The following is a 24,180-nucleotide window of genomic DNA, read 5'->3' as shown; positions in this document are numbered from 1 at the left end:
TAACTCAAAAACAATTAGTCGTAGGTTGTTGAAATTTTGGATTTAGGACTGTTGTAACATCTAGTTGCACCTCCCCTTTTGATTGCAATTGACTGAACCAAAAGTGTCCAAAAAAAGCCCAAATCCAAAAAATTTGGATTTTGGGCATTTTATTAACTGTAGTAAGCCCTCTCATTGAAAGCTTTACAATGATATATCATAAGTGGTATTTATTTTCATTGGTTCCAGAGTTATAGCCAAATAAAATTTGAATTAATGAAATATTTGGATATTAGGGGAAGGCACATCAGTTCAAATCAGACTTCATTTTTTTTTTTAACTTCTTTTTTTTCTAATTTAAATGTATTGATTTATTTTTAATAATTATTAACCTCTCACTGTAGAAAAAAGTTTACAGTGAATAATTCAATAATAAAAAAAGTAATGAAAAAATATCAGTAGTATTAATGAAATAAAATTTTATGTACTTTTCATTTTAAAAAAATGTGTATATGTAATTTAATAGGCGTACGAGGAAGTTATGTGGTGTCTACATCAGATTTTTTAAGCATATTTAAGCATGAAAAAGAGAATCAACTTTGTAACCAAATACAACCAAGAAGAATTGGCCTATCCCATTTCATAAGGATTTACTATTGTCAGCATATGTTTGTTTACTTACCAATCTGATTAGCTCTGTCCAAGGTAAAATGACTTTAATTTTATTATTCATTTTAATTGATTTCTTTCTAAATTAAAGAAATGTACTTGATATAGAAAATGGAAATCAGTGCACAAATACTCATTGTCTTGGTTATCCATAACCTGCTACTTATAACTAACAGAATGCTTACTTATTAACTCTAACAGAACACTTGTACACTCATGAACACTTGTTCATGAAAAAGCTATCCACAGGATAGGTGCTGTGATTGCTCACAGTTGAAAAACAAAATCATATGAGGTATTCCTTAATTGATTTGAGCTACTTCAGTGAAATTCACAGGATTTTAAGCATAGTTTCACCACTAGACAAAACATGGGTACACCAGTGCATGCCTGAGACCAAGGAACCATCCAAACAATGGATTAGAGAGTGAACCAAAGAAGGCAAAGGTCGTTCCTTCAGCTGGGAAAATTATGGTAACTATCCTTTGGGATTCACAAAGTATTAATCATCACAGACTGTTTAGAAAAAGGTTCACCAATTACAAGCAAATACTGAACATTGTTATTGGACTCTTTGAAAATCAAGCTGGAAGAAAAATATCCACAATTGGCTCGTAAAAAAGTGCTTTTCAATCACAATAATGCACCTTCTCACTCCTCTGCACTTGTGGCCACAAAATTGATAGAGTTAGGGTTTAAACTGGTTCTGTATGCCCTCTATTCTCCAGAGTTGGTTTCTTCAGACTACTATTTGTTCTCCAACATGAAAAAATGACTGGCAGGAAGGAGATTATATTCAAATGAGATGATTTCAGGGACAGATGCTTATTTTTTGGAGAGTTGAAACACTCCTATTATTTTTAAGCGATCATCAAACTGGAGCAGCATTGGATGAAATGTATAATCTTAAAAGGAGGCTACATTGGGAAAATAAATAAGGTTTATCTCAAAAAATTAAAAAGTTTTTTTTCACCTTTGTAAGAAGGATTTAATCAGTTGTTTATGTCTAATGTAACCAGCTTATGGAATTTTAACTCACTATAAATGAAATAATGTATAAAGTTCTATACCTTTCCTTTTACCCTTTTGGTTTTTTCCATTAATAGATTGCACTAAAATGTTTTCTAACTTCTACTTTTTAAAGTCCAAGTATCACGTTCCAACAATTTCATCCTCTTATCAAAAATTTATCCTACTTCATATTTTACTATATTGATGTCCCTAAGATTAATTTCTTGTAATTTTTTAGTATTTCTACCTACAACAGACTTTACTCTTACTGAATTTAAATTGAGTTCTTCAATGAAAATTAAAATGAACTTCAAAATGGAATTGGGATCATAATTGATTATGGGAGGTTTAGTCAATGCTAAAAGTGATCTTAATGTATTAGCCATATTTTAAGCACTGTTTCCAGCCACATCATTGGCATGTCAGTAGAAAAGGTACTTTCACTATATTTTTAAACTTTTTTAATAATTTTTTTCTGTAAATAAAACTGAGGAAAACTTGTAAAAAAGAATTTTATTGAAAATCAATATAAGATTAAGAAATAATAGTGTACCGCAAAAGGGAGAAATGGGTTACAGAAGTCTGAGGATATCTAAAAAAAAAAATAGGCTAAAATAAAAAACATGAAAAGTAAATTATACAGCTTGTATTTGCTGAGAGGCAGACTGGAAATATTTGCAAGGTCAGAAGTAGGTTATATCAGGGGAGACCACATATTTAAAGAAATTTCTTGTGATCCTCCAAACTAAAAAATTTATCAGTCATCATTTTATAATAGAAACTTATGAAAAATCATTACAATAAATTCTGTCGAGTAGTAAGAAACCTCATAATAATAATTTGTGTGTTTGTGTCACAGATACAGTTGTGTTACTAACAAACAAGTCGAGACAATATCTTACTTTTCTCAGACAATTAGTTTAACCTTCCTGTATTATTCTTTCTAATTTATTACTTAAAGCATTTGGCAGCAATATGAATAATTTTTTTCTGGATTGCTTTTGCTTTAAGTAATAAGTGTGAAAGAATACTACTGCCAGCCTTATGCAAATTCTCACTCTCATTGAGCAAATTTGCAAACTATAAAATCTTAAAAAACAAAGTTTAAGCTTTATACTTTGGCTTATTAGTCATTCTCTCAAATGAAAACAAAAACTTGTAAGTCCATTGCTTATTAAAATCAGCTACACAAGATACAGCACGATTAATAGTTTATTCAAAAACATAATTCTGGTACCTAGCCATTGTCATCATGCTCTTGGAATGCTGAATCAGAGAGATTGTGAATTCATCTGTTCCATATTATTGCTGGTCCCCATACTGAATGAACAGTCCAAGGAATTTTGAATTACATATTCAGTGAGCAGTATGAAGAAAGGCTAAGGGTTATTAAAAGTGTGTGATTTACTTCCAGTGATAAGGAAATTAATCCATCAAAAAACCTGAAGCTAATTAGCAGGACTTTCTTCAGTGAAGATACTGGTCTACTGTTGTTAGTGATGTCCAAATTAAAGAGACAGAAACCCCTTCTAGTATATTTGTGAGTTCATGAATAACACATTTTGTCTTTGTTATTTTTGTTCATTTAATGTGTTACTTTTGACAAATTTAGTGTTTGTAAATTTTTAAAATTTCCTATGTGATGAGATCTTAGTATTTATGGATAAAATCTATTTGTGGTTAATTTACAGCATGTGTGCTCTGTTTCTATGAGTTGATTTACAAAAATTGATTATATTAATTAGTAGTGCCTGAAATGTTGTTTGTTTCTTTTGGCGAATGTCTGTCTAATTTGTCTAATTTAATATTTAGTGCAATCACTGAAGTTTAGTATCTTCATCTTGTGTTTATGTATATATATCAATGTGTTTTGTTATTCTTCAGAATAGTTGTTGGGTAACAAAATAGTTTTACAATGTCTACCCAGCACAATTTGAACACTTATGGATACCAATTTAATCAAGAATACATGATTATATAGATTCCTATTTTCATAATAAACTAGAAAAACATATGTGCAAATTAAATCTTAAATCTTACCATTCTTTACAACTTTCACAAAAATATACACAAGTTGAAGAAAACTTTACTCACACACTTTAACCATGTACAATAATTATTAATTAAACAAAAGTGTTTTCTGTGTCAAGGACTTGCTTAGTTTGTGTTTTATTATTATTTTATTATTAGGATTATCTTCAAGGTTTTTCAATTTATTTTTTTCAATAGTGAATGGTGTTTGTTTTTGTAAAAATAATTTTCATGTAATTTGAAAGTTAGGCATTTATAAATTGTAATAGTTTTAAATCTGTTACATGTATATTGCATTAAACCATTTTCATAAATGCTACAATTGGATTTTATATTCTTGTGTAAGTGTAAGGTATTGATAAAAGTATTTCTTTGGGGAAAGAATTTCCATTGTCTTTATTAATAAATTTTGTTTACTTACAGTAATCAGTCTTTCCCCATCCTGTGGCTGTTACTGTTTTAGCTGTAATTGAATCATCTGTATTTAAACATGCTGGTCGTACATATTCATTAAGTTTTGCTGAGCTGGATAATTTAAACAATATTATATCATATGATTTAGATGGAGGCTTATATTTTGGATGTGCAACTCTTTTTACAATATCAAATATTTGCCGTCCTTCCTCATCTGCTGATAAATCCATTGCACCAAGTAATGCCCATTTTGCTTTACTTCTGTAATTGTTCATAATAATTAATTTGAATAATTATTATCATGTAATTTTTTTTATACAAAAGAAGGAACTCAGATGGTGAGTTATTAAGGTATCTAATATTAACTAATTAGGTCTTGGAAATGGGTACTGAAAAAAAAAAACACAGTAAGACTGAGTGGAAAATAGATATATCCAATATATATATATATAAATATTGGTATAAAAATAATGCTGTAGAAATAATGTATAATATGGAGTGTTAAGAGGTTAAAAGATTGGTGCAGAATAGGTAGAAATTAAAAAGTGTGCCATGCTAGCTAAAAGGACTGTAAATATATATATGTGTGTATGTGTGTGTGTGTGTGTGTGTGTGTGTGTGTGTGTGTGTGTGTGTGTGTGTGTGTGTGTATATATATATATATATATATATATATATAAAATGTATGTATTCATGAGTGAATGAATACATAAGTTGAAGGATGAATATATATTATCACATCTGCTTTACAGATGTGATAATCACAGTAGTCCAATTTTAGCATCATTTATTTTTGTTAAACAATAGTAAAATTTCATTGTTAGATCTTTGTATGACTGAGTCATAAGATAGCCCACATTCCTTCTCATTTAATTAAAGCATTTCTTTATTTTGCACAGTCACAAAAACATATTTTATTCAATCTAGACACAGTGTAAAAATAGCTGCTCTAGAATAGTGTTTTTATAAAAATTGTATGGCATTTTCATAAATTGATGATAGAAGAAACTTTAATTCATTATTTAACCTGGCATACTATAGTAATTTAGTAGCAGTTTTCCTTTATTCTCTTTTTTTGGAGTACAGTTAATTACATTGCACAAAACATCATTGAATAGCCCTTTTTATCCACATTTATATAAATTGTTTTGTGCAAGGAGAATTACTTTGATATTGTTTATAAAAAATTTTCTGAACTTGGAAAGTTTGTTGTTTTTAACAAAAATAATCATTAGTTTTTTGCATACTTAAGAAATTAATTATATTTTATATTCACATGAATATAAAAATATTCACATGTGTATAAGTGTTTATGGACGTATGAAAATTCTTGCCAATAAAAATAACTGCACAAAAAGAAAGAAAAAAACAGTCTTTTAAAGGTTTTCTGAGAGTGAATTATTTATAGTGAATAAGTAAAGAAAAAGATAAAAACCATATTGAAATCATATCTTTAAAATAAGCTTTTAGTGTCTGTTTACATCTTTTGCACAAAGCAATTACTGTACTTTGAGTTAAGTATCTGCTGTGGAATGAGTAGAGGAACTGAAGTCACATGTATTTAATTTTCATTTTACTAGTGCCACCCAGAAAATAAAGAACATTTAGTTATAATACGAGTAAATTAAAATAAAAAATAATTTTAAAATATATATTTAGCACTTACAATAAGATGTTTTTGTTTTTCTATAACTTGTAGTCACTATTTATGTTTGAACATATAATGTCACTAGTTCTGCTCAGTAGTAAAAGGAAACTGCCAGTAGTGGCTGACAACCTCTCAGTGGCAGTTTTTTAACCTAGTAATAATTTTCAAAATGATGGAGTTCTAAATATTCTTTTAGTTGAGAAAAAATGAAAATCATTGGTAGTCAGATTAAGGTGCTCACATATTTGCCAGTAAGGGTTTTTAATTAAAAATATAAGGAAATTAATTAAAAATATAACTAAAACTTTAAAATTATATAAGTACATATTTGCTATCTCAACCATTGAAATAAAATTAATGAGACAAAAATTTAATTAATTAATTACAGTAAATTCAGTTCTAATATTTATAATGAAGCAGATGTCCACAAAAAAAAAAATATGTAGAGAACAAAACTGTAAAAATTCTACATAGGAATGATAAAAAGGTATTATAAAAACAATTTCAAGAGCATTTACAGAAATTTAAATGTGTATCAAAAAACAGTTTGAATAAGATAAATAAACGGATGTTTCCAAGCTTAGCATTTCAATTTTGGAATTCAATTGTAACAAATTTAAAATCCTTACACTTGATTACATGCAGTAAAATCAGCAATGAAAAGATGATTGCAGATGAAATAGGCAATTTTGATGGTTTATAACAAATTTAACTTATGTATTTCAAGACAGCAACTACTATTTATTATACAAGGAATGGTTTTAAGAAGTGAAGCTTCTGTTGTTGACATCAATATTGATTATTGCTTAGCATAATCAGATAGTGAGATGGCCGCTAGTCCTTGGAGAAAGTTTTTGTGTCCTCGACTTAACCAAAATAAACTTGCTATCATACAGACATTTCAGAATACCATGCTAAACAACTACCGACAAGCCAATCCATCTATTATTGGAAAAAGCAATTAGAAGTCATATATTGTTGTGTATAAAAAAGTTAAGATACAGGAAGTCTTCCATCTTCCTGTATCAGAAGAACAATTGATCGTATTCAGGTTGTATTCCAGTGTAGTGTAAGTAAATTAACTAGCTCAGCAAGTTTAGAATTCCAAAATCTGGAACCGCCTATGTGGAAAATTGTGTAGAAACAATTGAAAATGATGCATTAAAAATTACAGTTAACACAAACTTTAAGTGTTAATAATAGTCTTACATGATTTCTGTTGAAATCCTGCATGTCTTACATGCAGGAGCGTGTTGACAAAGAATATGGTTTCATTCATCAATTAATTTGAAGAGTACATTTCACATTAGTAAAAAGTTAATCGATACAAATTTTGTGCAGAAGTTCCAGGTTCAAATTCTGATCAGGCATGGCATATTTTCATAGCTGCCATTTTATGTTTATGCCTATTCTTTCATAACAATAGACCCAATGTATAATTGTGAGGAACAGAAGTGTAGGGAAACTGTGCAATAAATATTCAATTCACCTTAAGAATATGTGTGTTATACTATTTGCCATGAAGAGGTGCATGAACCATTCTTTTTTCACAACATACAAATAAATGGAGGAATTTATCTTGATGTGTTAAATGAATGGCTAATGCCTCAGCTCAAGAAAGACACTGAGAACTTCATTTTTTTACATAATGGAGCTCCACCTCACCAATAGGTAGAGGTTCAAAATTAATCGGCCAATTCTTTCAAGACGATGGTTTGGGCATGCTACTAATATACACAGCATAGATACATTAACATATATGGCATACGAGTACATAGATACACCAAGATGTCTAGACTTAACACATTGTGACTACTTTTTTGGGGATTTTATAAAAAAAGTTTTAATCTCTCCCCTCCTGTTGATGTATATGAATTAGAATAATGTATAAGAAATGCTGTTGCTAGTACTGAAAGGTGTACGCTTTCACATTCTTGAGATAAATTCAATACCATGTTTTTATCTGTTGAGTGACTCACACTGCACACTTAGAACACTTATAGATACAAAATTTAAGAAATTTTGTGTAGAATTATGTAGTAAATCTCCATCTTTTAAAAACAAATGTTTTAAAAATCATCAAAATTGTCTTATTTCATTTTTAATCAGTCTGTCTAATTAATAAACAAATAGAATTTGAGCATGATGACTGTCATAGAAATATTAATAATAAATTTAATTTAAATTATTCAAAAATTGATTATTTACATTTAAAGTTGTATCAAGACAGTAGTCTTAATATCTAATTGCTGAATAATTAATTTTACTTAAGTGACTGATACAACAAACATTTATTTTCATAATTTTTGAGTTTTAATTAGTATTTTTTTATAAAAAAATCAACCATTCTGAAGAATACGGATCAGGTCTCCTATCTGTTTTATTTGGCATGTGAAGACATGTAATGATTTTTTTATAATTTATCAAAATAAGGGTCACAATAAAAGAAAAAAGGATTTTTCTATTGTTCTTTTCTAACAGACATTACGATGATGTAAAATCTAGTATGAAATGTGACTATGTGTTATCTCGGTTTCAATACGTCCTGCTGAAGCTGGCTTTCAAGCATATTATTTAAAAAGCAACCTTACCAGATTGGGTTAACAAAATTTGATTGATGAACAAATTTATTCTGAAAGGCGAAATACGAGGTCTGTGTTCATCAGAAAATAACCGAACATTTTTAATTACGCGCCAACGAAGATATTTAGTTACGTGCAGTTGGCAGCATGTGTCCTGCATAACCACGTGTTCGTGGATTATTGTTGGTATCTCGTTTGGTGTTTATGTTATTGTTAAGAGTGTAACGTGTATAACTGTTAGTAGCGATTTTTGGGAGCAACGATGCAGCGTAAAGTTTTGCGTGAAACTGGGGAAAACTTTCACAGAAACATTTCAACTTTTGAAACAATTTTACGGAGATGATGCTCTGGGTTATATGCAATGTTATGAATGATTTTCAAGATTTAAGAGGTCGTCAGTCAGCTGAAGACAAACCTCTTCTAGGAAGGCCTTCGAATTTTTCCTTATGGCACCCGTCAGAAAATCAATATGGTAAAAATCGCACACTGACTGTCAGAAAACTTCCACAAAAGGTTAGCATCTCGATTGAATCATGCCGTGATATTTGACAAAAAAATTGAACATGCATCGACTTACAGCAGACTTGTCCCTCTTTTTAACTTCTTGAACAGGCCAATGATGATGACAAATTCATGCAAAGGAACATAACGGGAGACGAAAGCTGGTTTAACGGCTGCGTCATCGAGACTAAATTTCAATCATAATGGATTTACAAAGGATCTCCACGCCCCAAGAAAGCACGTCGGTCTCGATTCAATGTTAAAGTGTTGCCCTCTGTTTTTTTCGATTTTAATGGAATTTTGAATTCTTGTCTCAAGGTGAAACAGTGTACCGTGGGGATTATCAAGGCGTTTTACAACGGTTGCGTGAAAAAATCCGCAAGAAGAGACCAGAGTTGTGGCGAGACAACTCATGATTCTTTCACTACGACAATGCGCCGCACACTCAATGTTGTCAAGCCGTCAGTTTTGTGCAAAAAATCAGATGACTGTGCTCCCTCAGCCTTCCTACTCGCCAGACCTGGCCCCTTGCGATCTTTACTTATTTCCGAAATTAAAATCGGTAATGAAAGGACGCCGTTTTGAGATTATTGATGATATTAAAGCTAATTCCTCACGGGCCTAAAGGCCATTTCAAACGAAGCTATTCATGGGGATGAACTTAAAGATAATTTCAAATGACTGCTTCGCAAAGTGTAAACACCGCTTAGAACAGTGTGTGAATAAGGGAGGGGAATACTTTAAAGGGTACAAGGACTAATAGTCGGTAAAATTATTAATAAAGATTTTAAAAAATTCTGTTATTTTCTGAACAGACATCATGTATGCTACTCCATATTGCATTTTCAACGTATTCTGAAAAATCGCCTGATAACTGGCGTAGCTTCTTTAAGGAAAGCCGTCGCCGATCTCCCAGAATTGTGTGGCATGTAATTATTCAACTGAACTGTAAACCATATTCCCAACTCTAAATAATTTAATGTAATTTGTAAAGTGTATTCAATCATAATTTTTTGCATTTTACAGATTAGCAAATTTTTACTTTTTTTGATATGAAGATTGTTTACAGATGTTTGATAAAAATAGTGGTCCCATTTTGCAATTTTATAGATATTTAAATCTCAAGAATTTGCAGACATTTTAAATTTACTATTTTAAGCATTGGAATTAAAGGAAACGGATATTTCTTTTTATTAGATTTTTTAGTTAGTGGTAACAAATGTAATAGTGGTAATTACAGTTATAAAGAATAGTATTTATTTATTAATAAACTTTTATTTATGGTATATATTTCTTTCTATAAATTTGTATTTAAAAGATGTAGCAATTAATTTTGTTGAGAAGGAAGAAAAGTATATGCTAATTATTTTTACAATTTTAAAAATAATCTCAATATTTGCCAGTTGTAAATAAATATTTTTTAAAACTTGATTTAAATTGGACAAAAGTTATAATAAAATATATATTTCAGTTATGGTAAAGTATTTTATTTATAAATCAAAATTTCTACATGAAAGGCACTGTGCGAGGAATATTTTTATCCCAAAATATAGTTTTATATAGTTAGGAAGAGTGTACAGTGATAGCTTTCTGTGTAGTAAGTTATGTTTCAGTTTTTTTGGAGCAAACTGATATTGTTATGAAGACGTAGGTTTTACAAGTAAATATTAAGGACCGTAAAGGTTTGATGACATGTGTTAGAATATGTTTTCTCTGTTATAAAAACCAGAAAAGATTTTGTTAGCAATGACAACTTAGAACAGAACAATGACTTATGCTATTATAAAATTTATAAAGTATTCATCCATAACCTTAAAAAGTATAGTAATATATTCAATTATTATTATTTAATTGCACTTTACTAAAAATAATTTTATAAAAAAACTGTTATGTTACATCTATCTTGCAACCTAGTAAATTTTCTGTTTGTTTTGTTAGAATTTTTGATTGAATTTTCTTTTTTTTATTGTAATTGTACTGATTATTAATTATTTACTGGGGATTGATGAATATGGCTAATTTCATTCCACATTATACTTTTAAGAGAATTTTATAATTTAGACACAAATAAATAATTTCTTAAGTTATACTTTTTAACTGAAATGGAGCTTAATTTTTTGTCCATTTTGTATTTCTATTTGGAAAAAAGAATTCCCATGTTTCTGTAGTATTCCAACAATAGTAAATCCAAAATTTTCAGTTTAGGAAAAAATCTCTCAAAAACACTTAATGAAAACTTTATTAAATGCCACTTTATTGGTTACATATAATTGATTTAAATGAATGTGTAGAATTAATTGTGTATTCCTGAAGGTAGGAAATAAAGTCAGTTAATTTGGATAACAGTTTGTAAATCTTGAAATTAAACTGATTATTTAAAAGCTATTATATTTTATTATACAGTACTAACTCCAACTATTTAATAATTTATTTCATGAATAATTTTGAATAGGAGTTTTGATTTATAACAAAACCAATTAACCCCATATTAATGTTAAAATACCATTCATTTATATATCAATAAATATTAATTAAATTGTTTGCAATAATTTTGAATACAAACAACAATATCATGGACTCAACTATAAAACATGAAAAATAATAAAACTAATATTACTACTTATCATGGAAATTAACTACACAAACATATATACAAACAATTCAAATTTTAGTCAGGTTGACTGTTGCTACATCAAAAAATTCAAAAGAATGTAAGTTGGTGTCTGAAAGTACTGAATCTACTACCATTTATTCATTAAAAAAATTGTAGCTTTCAGTCTTTTCTATTCATTCATTTATTGTGATCTTGCGTGGAGACTATTTCAGCTGTTTTTGTGTGTTATATTTATTTATTTTTTAATTAATATCAACTAATGAGGTCATAAGCCATGGTCATTATTAATAAATTAAAACTTTACACATCATTTCCATGACACTACTCTTAAGTTATTCCAGATGCGTATAAATTGGTTTTAAGGAATGTAGTATCTGAAACTAAAACAAAGATGTAAGCATAACCCAAAAACTGTATATGCATGATGAAGTCAGTCTACTAAGAAAACACCTTCATCCTAAAAAGAGATAAAACAACTACAGGCTACAAACAGAAATTTGATCTACTAGAAAGGCAATTTCTACTGCTCACAGTAATAGGTTATGACATTGATAACCAACAGTAGAAAAATAATGATGAATAACAGTGAGAGATTCAGAAGCAAGCACAGATTAAAACTCCAAAATAACACTTTTTTTATATAAATTTAAAGAAAAGTGTAATCTATGATTGAATACATGTGGGATACATGACCAGAAAAATATTACAAGCCATCCTGAACTGTGCTTGTCATAAGCATTAGAATAGGAAGTCATTGACCATTAATTGTTTTCAAAATTAAAAAAAAAAAACATTTTTTTGTAAATTTTTCCATTATTTAACTAATTGTGTACCTGTTGTAATTTAAAACATAAATAATATAAGTGTAAGAAATATAACTTATTTAGTTTTTCTGTTTAGTGATTTCAGTGAACCATTTAATGGCTATAAGAAATAAATTTCTGCTACCATTTTGTTGACTGATTGGATGTAAACAGTCATAATAGCTGCAATTAATTGTCTAAACATATATCATTATTTATTGATGGGCAATATATATTGGCATGTGAATTTCTTGGCATTTCTGTTTTAGAAAGCCTTTATTGGAAAGTGCTTTTAATAGATTATTCCATGCATTTTCTTTTATAACTTCTAAATAACTTTTAGAAAAGTTATTTGCATCAAAATTAAAACAAACTTCAAAAAATGTTTTTTAGCATTGTAGTGAAAGAAGCTAACATTATGTTGAAGGTGTAATAAGTGAAACACAGTTAATATGTATATTTTTTTAATACAGTTTTATATAAAGCATGATAATAATAATGTGGCATGTAATTGATTAACAGATAAATTAAGTTGCATTAAAATAATAAACTGATAATTACCTGAATATGAAGATTTATCTATTTGATTTTATTGTCTTATGCATCATAAAAATATAATTACCTATGTAAATGTTTTAATCCCTTTAAGTGCAAATAAAGGAATGTTTCAGTAGTGAATAGCTCAAAATCTAATGAGGTGCATCCTAATTTGATTAAAATGATTTATAATGATGTTAAAGTAACGCAAAACTTTATTACTGTATAACAGCTTTTTTTTACAATACCTTAAAGGTCTACTTTTCATACAGTGTGCAGCACTTAAAACATAATATTCTGAAATTAGTGTTCCACCACAGTGCCAGCGTACCTCTTTTTTTGTTTGTCCATATCCAATTGCGGCCTATAAATTTCAAAATTTTTAACTATTAATGTTAATTTTTTCGCTGTAAATCAATATAATCATATATATATATATATATATATATATATATATTATTTAATCAATCAATATATATAAAAAATTTATATATATATATATATATAATTGGTAGAGCTTGCCTTATTTGAAAAGTTAACTTTATGTTATTAACAAAACCAAAGAGTATACATAAGGTATTTGTCTTGATGCCACAATATTACTCAATTAACTTCTAAATTTATCAGGTTAATTTTTTATTTGATTAGGTCCAGTTTGCTATTATCTTATCCATAATGACTGTAAAGCTGTAGCTTTTGAAAAAAGTTCCTTAATAGTTACATTACTTCTGTGGTTAATTGTATTTAAACAATGCATTATTAAGCTTAATTAAACAAACAGCAGCAACATTAAGCTGCTGGTGCATATTTATTGCATTGCTATCCAGGGTATTTGCATCCTCCACAAATTGTCCAGTATGGAATATTGGTTAGTGACCAATAACCGATAAGTAACTGGTAAGTAGTTACGGCAGAGGAATTAATTTATAGTGGCAAAGAGATTTTTGTGCAGACAACAAAAAACAGTTACATGCGTTTTATGCAGAACCTGCCATTCAAACTTTCTGAAAGTGTTTATCTCAAAGGCTGTGAGGCGGCAAGTCCGCCACAATGTCAGACCAACGTATTAGTAGATATATTCAGACCCAAAGGTACCTCGTGGTGTTTCTTGATGAGAAATAGAAGCACCTTCAATACGTCGCGAGGAAGGCCTGTAATGCCGTATTCGGAATCCGACTTGTGGTCATTGCTAATTGGGGTCTTAATTTTAAAACTAAGAGTATCTTGTATAAGGGCGTCTTCGAGGCAATTATGATATATGCGGCGCCTGTTTGGGCGGATAGGCTAAAATTTATAGGCTATCGAGATATTTTGTTACGGGCTCAACGCCTTATATTGATAACGGTTGGTTACCGTACAATTTCACGTGAGGCAATCTTGGTGATCGCATGCGTGTAACCGAAAGACTTGTTATGTTGCTAAGAAGTCAGGTTCGTTGAAAATAAAGGAGATAGAACAGCATGATATCGTCCTGTGGCAGGCCAGATGAGATGAAACAGTGTGTGGGCATTATACGCATTGATCTTTTCCCTAATGTTGTTGATTTGCGGGACACCTTGGGTACACCCGAACAACTGTGTGATGCAATTTCTTTCTGGGCATAGCGCTTTTCGGGACAGACCTCAGAAATTCGGCCTGGTGGGCTCTGGTATGTGTCCGCATTGCCGATTGTTGGACGATGCTTATTATGTGATATATGAATATGCTATCTATGACTTAATGCGCATGGGGACCGTTTGATGACTTGAGATTATTGGGTCGACACTTGATTTCCGTGTTAATTGGAAAAGCCGGGCCGAATGGTTGATCGTAGAAAGTTTTATTATATATTTGGCAAAAGAAAGGATCGCTGAAAGGGTATAATGTTCCGCTTGGATTTTGCTTCATTGTGTTCATCTTTGGTTTTATTGTTACTTTGTTTTATAGTTTGTTAAACTGTTGCTGTTTTTGTTTCTGTTTAATTATAAATTTGTTTGTTATTCGTTAGTTATGTTTTATGTTACATTATTTAGTTTTATTGTTATATTTTGTTAGTGTTTTTGTGTTGCGTTATATGATTAGTTTTGTGTCGAACTCATTGTTACCTTTCGGATAGGTAGGGTTCAGTTTCTTCGTTCGTAGAAAGTCATTCAGTCTTGTTTGAGACTTGGCTAGATGTGTGTTGTTTGGGGTTTATTTTAGTTAGTAGGTCACCGATGGGAATGTCGCTTGTGGCATTCGTGTCGGTGGCATCTTGGCTGAGGCTTGATTGAAAGATGTCATTGCCGAGGTACTGATGATGACCTCCAGTAAAACCCATAAGAGTTAGGTAAGGAAGGGGTGGCATGGCAACCAAAACCATCACATGGAGGGTGTCTTACCCTATGGGATAAGGATATACCCCTTAAAAAAATACATAAATTTACAAAAAAAATTATAAATTAACTGTGGCTAAACATTAAATTTAAAAAATGTCGTATCTTCATACATTATTTTAGTTTTTTCTAAGTGTATGCCTTACATTATTTTTTTAATCAGTATGTGTTAATTTTTAAAGTCGCAAAAGATAATAGTTTTAAATTTACATTTAAGGATCATCAATTTTTGTTAAATATACCCAAATTCTTTTCAGATTTTTATCTCTGGAAAGAATCAAAATATTTATTAGATTCAATAACAAAACATTTATAAAATGCTCCTTTGTAGCAGAAGTTATTCAGTCAAGGACATGCATTTTCAGAGGTTGATTATATGGTAAAGGTAAAATATTGGATTTTAAATAAAAATAGATTTTAAATTTTTCAGAAGAAAAACCTAAAATAAAACTGATTTTTAATTGTGTAATTAAATACAAAGGTAACAGAAATATTATGTACATAAGTATTAAAAGTTAATCATTATGTAAGTTTTTAATAACAATGTGAAAACAAATATCATTGTCATTGTCTTTTTTATCTTTAAAAATACAAAACTTAAGTTATTTTACATAATAATATAAAGTATAAACATAAATGTATAAAGTAGGTAGGCCAGTGTTCAGTCTAATTCATGACTGGAGAGAAATGCTCCCATATGGTGTCACAGACACTGTTTTCTTGAAAACTTAAAAGCCTTCATTGTCAAATAGCAATGATGAAGACTCCTGATTGGCTTAGTCAGTGAATTGTATTGGTAAGAATAATATTCATTCTGACCATTCTAGCCACAACTCAATCAACAGCACATCATTGGTAAAAATAACCAATTTCCTAACTAACTGCTTTGAACCAGCTGAAAACACAGTTCTGTGATATCAGTAGTTGCAACATTATTTAAAACTTTTTTTAGAAAAATTGATTTATGGGAAAAAAATAGACTTTTCATAATAAATTTTAAGTATATTTCATTTCATCAGCTACTATCCAGTACCCTGTCATATAAGTACTATTTAGATACTTATGGCCATAATGTTAACAAATTTAATTTACAATGTTAACTTTCATGAACCAGCCTCCATGGCACGAGTGGTAGCTTCTTGGCCTTTTGGGGCCAAAGAAGGGTTTGAATCCCGGTCAGGCATGGCATTTTCACATGCTACTTGTCATTCATCTTATCCTCTGAAGTAATACCTAAAGGTGGTCCCAGAGGTTAAAAAAAAAATATTAACTTTTTTTTTTAACCTTCATGAGTTTTCAATTTCATGAGGTTTTTAGATTTTGAGCTGTAACTTTATTAATTTTCATTTTACAGGGGCCTGACTGGCGTAATTAGTGATGGGGTGTTGAACATAACTATTTCATCTAACTGTTTTTACCATAATTCAATCTTGATAAAATATAATTAGTTTTCTAATTGACAGCTCTGAACAGATTGAAGGGCAAAACTTTTATGACATTAGCAAGCACTCATGACATTATTTGTAATATATATGTATTTTTTTTTTAATTTACTCTTAACAAAAAATGGATTTTTGATAATTACATTAATCTTTCATAATAAAATTTAAGATTGGTTTAATTCACCATCCAAACCTATCACACAGTTCTTACTTAGACACTGATTTTTTCATCATCTATTTCTCATGAACAATTGTTTTTTTTTTTTTTAATCAGCTTATAATTTCTAAATTAAAAAAATATGGTAGTTAAAAAAAAATTAATGTTAGACCTAACAGTAACGTAAAATTTGGATTTTCAAAAGCAGAAAATTTTCTGTGTTAGAAATCTTGATTTTATTTCCTAGTAATTCATAACAATTTACTGAAGAAATATTACACTACACTGCTATGTGAAAAGAAGATAAATAATTTTTCATTTGTTTACCAAAATTCCCATTATTATTACAGTTTGTTCAATATCTTTAAAATTTTTATAGGTTTCTGCAAGTATATAAATACCTTTTTAATCAAGTAAAAACCAGTTCTGATTAATTTGACTGCTTGAAATCAACAATCACAAATTTTTTCATTTAATGGTAATTCTATTTTTTTTTATGGTTTCTTCTTATGTTGGTTTAAGTCATTAAAGAAGGTAATTTTGTGTTTTAAAGATGAAACAATTCTAAATGTGGTCTGCATTATAACAGAATAGAAGGATTTAAAATTAGTTTATATTTTTTTTGTAAATTTTTTAATGTAAAAAAAATCAATATCTGTTTAGTTGTATGGCATTGTTACTTATTTTAGTTGTAGTTTAAATTACACTCAGTAAGAATCCTTTTCAACATGAATGAATGATGACCATAAACAGTAAAATTAATTTAAAATAAAATTTAGAAAATAGAAGCAGGCTTTTATTATGAATAGCTTATAGAGTACATTATGTGCACAATTATACTTATTTTATATATTATTATTTGTTAGAAATATAACACCAATTTAACTGAATCTATTTATGATATTATAACAGTGTTTATGATATTTTTAATTAAATAGAAACAATTATTTTTAAAGAAAAACTGTGTAGATAATTCCATTTTTATCCTGATTCAACGTGCTTTGTATCTAGTTGTTGAAGACAGTCAGAATTAGTTTCACAGAAGTGATTTTCTCAAAACTGGTTCATCTATAGGATATCATTTTTTTTGTAGATAAAAACCACATTTAGTAGTTATTTTTTAACTTTGAAAAGTTATTTATTTCTGTCAGTTGCTTTTCATCATTGGTAGTTGTCTTGTGCACCAAGGTCAACATGAAGAATGATAAGTATTCCCAGTTAACTTAGCAAAATTTGTTATGTTTATCTTCAATGAAACATATTTAGCTTATTAGTGTGCTCAAGGGTGTTACCAATTAATTCATCATATATTTTAAGCACCTTTGGTAATTTAGTTTGTATCAGTATCTACTACTTCCTTGACTGTTTTACATAGCCATATCTCAACATTTTACAGTTTTTTATCCATAATACATATTTTTTTGCATTTTTTGATTCTGAAACTAATTTATTTGTTTGTAACTTATACTGTACCCATTTATATTGATTGATCTTATATTTCCTTTTCATTGTTTGAACAATGTTTACCTCACTCGTGATTTGTGCTATGAGTAAATTTGTGCTGTCAGTTTCTACCCATGTACTTAACTGTTCTTCCATGTGTGTACGTCTTTCAAATTTCATTGGTTGCAAAGCGTCCAAAATGATCATGTTTACAATATTACTGCAGAGGTTACTTCACCATTGTCAATCGTGTCAATAAATTTTTACCCTGTCGTCAACATTTTAATGTTTTAGTAACGTTTGGTAAGGTGTAAGAATATATATTTTAGTTTCCAATGGTAAGAATACGAGGCTAATATTTTCCAAACACAAATTTAGATTTGCTATCCAATTATTCAAAATTTGAGCCATTCTCTTCATACAAATATTGACACATTCATCCATATATTCAAATCACTTGTATAGTTAGTAAATAAATTTTTCACGTTTTTTAAAAATCTAGGACTATTTTACTTTTCTCAATTACCGATTGAATTAATTTATCCTAACTTGTCATATTGCAAGTTAAGATGACTGTTTAAATTTTTTTTATCTGGAGAAACTAGATTTTTTTTTAGTCCTGATGTGGTATCAATCTGTAGCAAAGGCCTGTTTCAATATTGCACTCAGTTCTATGGCGTGTGAGTTTCCAAATTTTTCCTGCCCAGTCATTTGCCAGATTAACATCTTGGAGGGTCCTGTTTTTCTAAACAAATATTTTGTAAACTATTTCGTAATGAATCTTCCATTCATCCAAACATTGCACTCTTCATCCATCATTTATGCATTTTATTTTTCAATAGAATACTGAGATTTATAGGGACATTTGTAAATTGAGTAGAGTTACCATTTGCTTATCATAGTGTGCAGAATTTGTATTTTAAGGGGAATTTCTCTGGGTGCTGTTACATTAAATCCATCAGTGCTTAAAAATTTTAACTTTATTCACTAAATTTAAATTGGTTCATTTCCAATTATTGACAGTTTCATTAAAACAACAAGTATAAAATTGAATGTGATGTGAAAGTAAAATGCAACAATAAAACAAGTGCAGCAAAATATTAAATGGAACTGAAGTCATCTGTATAGAGCAGAATGCTAGAAAATCTGTTTCACACTCTCTTTTTTTCTTTCTTTTTAATACAATGATTGGCGTTACATTATAGAGTCACTTCTTAGAATTTTTTTATTGGCTAGAAAGAAGGACAGTTTTTTAATTGTGAATAGGAGTGATCATATTCGTTAGTGATTTTATTGCCTTAAACACTTGCTATTATATGGAAATGTAGTTGCTATTTCTCATCAGTAATTATATTTTTTTTTGACTTGAATGTAATAAATAGGGAAATTAAAATATATGATTACAAAAGCCAGCAAAAAACTAACATAATTCTAGAATCTGTTCTGTTTTAATTTGGTTATAATAAGCAGCTAATCAAATTGAATAGTGAATGCTGTATCTGGTGACCATTATATTTTTATTATTTTCTTAGTTATTGGAATGTAAAATGAAAAATGATGAAAGTTGAAGGGAAAGTGTTTTTCAATCAAACCTTTAAAACAGTAATTGGTCACATAAAATGTTGTTTTGTATTTTAATAATTTACTTTTTTTAAATTAATGCTACACTTAACTCATTTCTGTTTGGATGAATTGTGTTATTACACTGGAATATTAACACGCTTTTTCATGTAATTATCAGACTTTTGGTAGTTTTGATAAGTAATATACTAAATTTATGGTTGAACTTATATTTAAATCATAAGTAAAACTTTTTGTTATTTTTCAAATAATTTTGTAAAATATAATTTTCAGACTTTTTTTCATATGGGTATTCCTTTATTTATGGATCAAAACATATGAATTGTGTTAATAACACAAATAAAACTTTTTGAAATTTTCCTCTTGGCTAAAAAAAATTTTAATTTCAAATTTATACTGATCATTTGTTATCAGATATAGATGTATTAATTGGACTCTCACTATCAAAAAAACATTGAGCTCCTATTGAACACAGTCTGTAATTTGGTATATATAATCAATGAACAAATATAATCTATTTTTGTTAATGACATAAAAATTGTGTATAAGTTAACCTGTAAAAACCTATATTAGATGGTATTATTTCTGTAAGGTGCTTAAAATACTCATCCTGCAAAGAATGATGGACAAAATTGAGCTGTACCTCATCCCTCAACAAGCTGGTTTCAGGGAAGCGAAAAGTTGTACATCCCATGTCGTAAAATTAACTCAGCACATCGAGGATAGTTTTGAAAGACAGCAGATAACAGGAGCTGTATTCATAGATCTCATATCAGCCTGTGACATGGTAAATCATAAACTTCTTGTAATAAGAATGTAAGAAATCACTTAGAACTCTCAGTTCAAATGCATAATCATGAACCTTCTTGAAAACAGGAGGTTCATCATGGAATTCCAGGGAAAAAGAAGTAGGTGAAGAACACAAAAGAATGATTTACCCCAAGGTAGAGTGCTTGCACCAGCTTTTTTCAACATTTATATCAATGATCAGGCACTACCTGAGGGAACTCTGAGCCTCATCTATGCTGATGACTGTGCATCCATTGCTCAAGCTGACAGTTTCAAGGAGATGGAAGTAACATTAAGCAATGGACTGAAAGATTTTGTAACTTACTACAAGGAAAACCAGTTCGAGCTAAATCCTACCAAACCCAGACCCATGTCTTCCATCTAAAGAACAGACAGACAGCCAAAGTTTGAACATCACATGGTGTCACCCAGCTGACCCACTGTGGAACTCCAAGGTATCTCAGGGTTACTTTGGACTGTGCTCTCTCATGTAAGAAACATTGTTTGAACACCAAGAACAAAGTGACTGCAAGGAACAATGTGGTACAAAAGCTGACAGGAACAACCTGGGGAGCACAGCCAGGCTATATCACACCTACATACCTTCACGCTATGTGACTCAACAGGAGAGTATGCCTCTCCAGTATGGTACAGATCTTGCCATACCAAAGAAGTAGACATGGCATTGAATGAAACATGCTGCATCTCAGAGGCTGCTTGCACCCTATATCTCTGAAGTCTTATTGTTTGTGTGGCATTGCACTACTTGGTATTCGATGTGAGTAGCAGATCAGTAAGAGAAATTCAAGACTTTAACATTCCAAGCTCATCCTTTGTTTGGCTATGAAGCAGCGTGGGTATGGCATAGCTCAAGAAAGAGTTCCTGATGACCACTCAGGAACACTCAAGCAAGTGAAACTAAGCTTTGTGGCACACAAGGGGTGCACACCCAGAGAAGAACTCCCTGGACACAAAGAGGACTGGACAACTTGGGGTTCTCTTATTAGGCTGTGCTGAGGCATCACAAGATGAAGGACAAACTTACAGAAGTGGGATTTCACTGTGGACTCTGTACAATGGGACTATGGCGACCCGCAAACTGCAGTTCATTTTCTTCAATGTCATCTTGCTCAAACAAGTGCACACAGAAGGAAATGCTTGAGGTGACAAAGAGCATACTTGATATCACAAATTTTTTTATGGCTTGTGAATTGTGATGTGTACATATCTGCATTATTATTTTGTTTAATTTAAACCTTCCAATGAAATTTTTTATTTAATTTAGATTTATTTAGGGAAGTAATTTTAGATGTTTGTAATTTTAATATGTTTATTTAATAGTATTGCCTATTTTAATAGTAATTTTTATATGCTTCTAATACAATGATAATAATTAAAATCTTCATTAATGATCATTTAGCATTTGTATTATTAATCCAAACTTGTGTTTTTCAAACAAAATGTAATATAATAATTTTATTATTATTATTGTTGTTATTATTTATTATTATTATTATTATACAATAATGATAAGTAAGGTTGAACTTCCACATATTTCTAACATTATAAAACTGCTGGAGCTTTATAATGGTGTAAAGAAAAGCACCTGGCCATAATATCAAAATATATCCTGTTAGTCCAAAAATTAGCAAAATAAACATCAGAAAGAATGAGCAAGTTGATTTAATTAATAGTTTAATCCTTTTACTTTATTAATAGAACTGTTATTGTTCTTTCATTTCAAATAAACTGAATTTTCTGCTTGAAAAATCATTGAACGCATTCTATGAAATAAAATTATGGTAAAAGACAGAATATCTGAACAAGTAAATGAGGATGTAGAATGTGCGAAAGAAAGTTGAGGTTAAGAGCAAGAATGTAGAAGTGTAATATTAACATTGTCATTACTTAATAGTTTTTAACCAATTGAGTGGTTCCAAATTGTTAAAATGTGATATATTTTTACTCACACTCTGAATGAAATATATAGCATGAAAATTCAGTATAAAATGTTTAAAATAATTTTATTACTCATGAATATCAGATGTACTATATTAAAGTGGCTAATTGACATTTTTATATATAGAGTACAAAAGATTGGTTATGATTCTCTACTGCACTGTATTATTCCTACCAACCTAAACTTGATTGCCAATAATGTGCCTTGGAAGATACAGACATACAATCTGTTGCAGTTAGCTATTATGTCATGTAACACTATTATCATTTGAAACTAGGTTTAAAGCTAGCTAGATTCCTATTTTTAGATTCTAATATTTACTTTTGAATGACAACATACATTCGTAAATTTCTTATTCTTAAATACACCCATTGTTACAACATAATGGTAGTTCCAGTATTCCCAACATCATAGTTGAAGAGCAATAATTTGATAAAAGTACTCATTTAGCAAACATAAAATGAAATGCTTTAATCATTTTAAAAATGTTAATATTATTAAAATCCAAATACAATATATTGAGTAATGTGGTTCTGGTAATTTCTGACGTATGAGCAATAACCTAACTGAATCATGTAAGATTCAGTTAAAAGTCAGTTAATCTTCGCTACAGTGGTTATCTTAGATTCTTTTTCCCTAATGAAGACTCCAGAACTTGAGGTCATTCTAAGAAACAAGGTGTGTCATTTAGAAGTGAATATAAACATAACTTTTTAATTGTAAACTTGTGGAATTAACTTCCAGGGGATATCTCTAATATTCCTTCAACTAATTCTTAAAACCCTTTTGGATAAAATTATTTGCAGTTGTACTTTACTAAATACTATTATTTTATATTTATTGTTATCTATAAAATACATAATTTGTTTTTTTTTATATATATTAGATTTGGAAGGCTTTACATTGATTATCTTTTTTTTTTAATAAGCTTAGCAATAGGATATTTTATGTAACCATACTTGTTTTCTCCAAGGCTAGCAAGCTTTATGCTTTAGTCATTGTAATTATAATAATAAATTACATGCTTTATTCCCAACACATTACATTGTCAGTAATTTTAGTGAAAAAACTATTCCATAAATTATCTTACACTGGTGTGTTAAAACAGCTATTTCATATACCTTTATGTATATTCTTTCGATAATTTTACTGTATGTAACGTGTGTAAAATTTTTGATGATATGAGGTAGGTAACATAAATTTATCCTTCATTTTTTCAGTTTAAAAAAACAGGGTATTACTTTACCATGAGAACAGCTAATAGTAATTTTTTCTTATTTAATTTTCTGAGAGCAATGAAATATGAGATATTTTCACTTACCATATGTGGAAATTCTTTGTCACTTGCTCTTTCACCACCTATAATTAGTGGAGTATCTGTTTGAGCACACGTTAAAGATTTTTCATCTTCACTTATATTTGATGCACGAACTTCTAATGCAACATCACTTTGTTGATTAAATAAAGATTCTCCATACATTTGGCACACTAAAATAAAAATGAAAAACGTTATTATTATTAAAGTAAATGTTTTCTAGTAAAGTATTTAAAAACATTTTTAATTTAGTTTGAAAACATTTTAAAATCAACCGTAGCAAACGTTTTTTATTCAAGATTTCAAGTTTTAAAAAATTTTCTACATCTCAACTGGCTTTCAGTGAGATT

At 29.4% G+C, this 24,180-nt stretch overlaps 1 protein-coding gene across 1 annotated transcript in view; it reads right to left on the bottom strand.

Annotated features, from left to right (window-relative positions):
- LOC142325723 (serine protease snk-like) overlaps positions 1-23,914 on the bottom strand; it is a 31,829-nt gene extending 7,915 nt beyond the window's left edge. Inside the window, exons 1-3 of the mRNA XM_075367755.1 lie at positions 23,837-23,914; positions 13,038-13,153; positions 4,112-4,365 (exon numbers count right to left, since the gene is read on the bottom strand). Coding sequence (XP_075223870.1) covers positions 4,112-4,365; positions 13,038-13,153; positions 23,837-23,839 — 373 coding nt within the window. The 5' untranslated portion in view covers positions 23,840-23,914. The remainder of the gene's footprint in view (positions 1-4,111; positions 4,366-13,037; positions 13,154-23,836) is intronic.
- Positions 23,915-24,180: the final 266 nt, after the last annotated feature.

This window comes from Lycorma delicatula, chromosome 5 (assembly GCF_047948215.1).
Source record: "Lycorma delicatula isolate Av1 chromosome 5, ASM4794821v1, whole genome shotgun sequence".
NCBI classification, from domain to species: Eukaryota; Metazoa; Arthropoda; class Insecta; order Hemiptera; family Fulgoridae; genus Lycorma; species Lycorma delicatula.
Note: the sequence above shows the minus strand (reverse complement) of the source record. Positions and strands in the feature narration are given on the sequence as shown.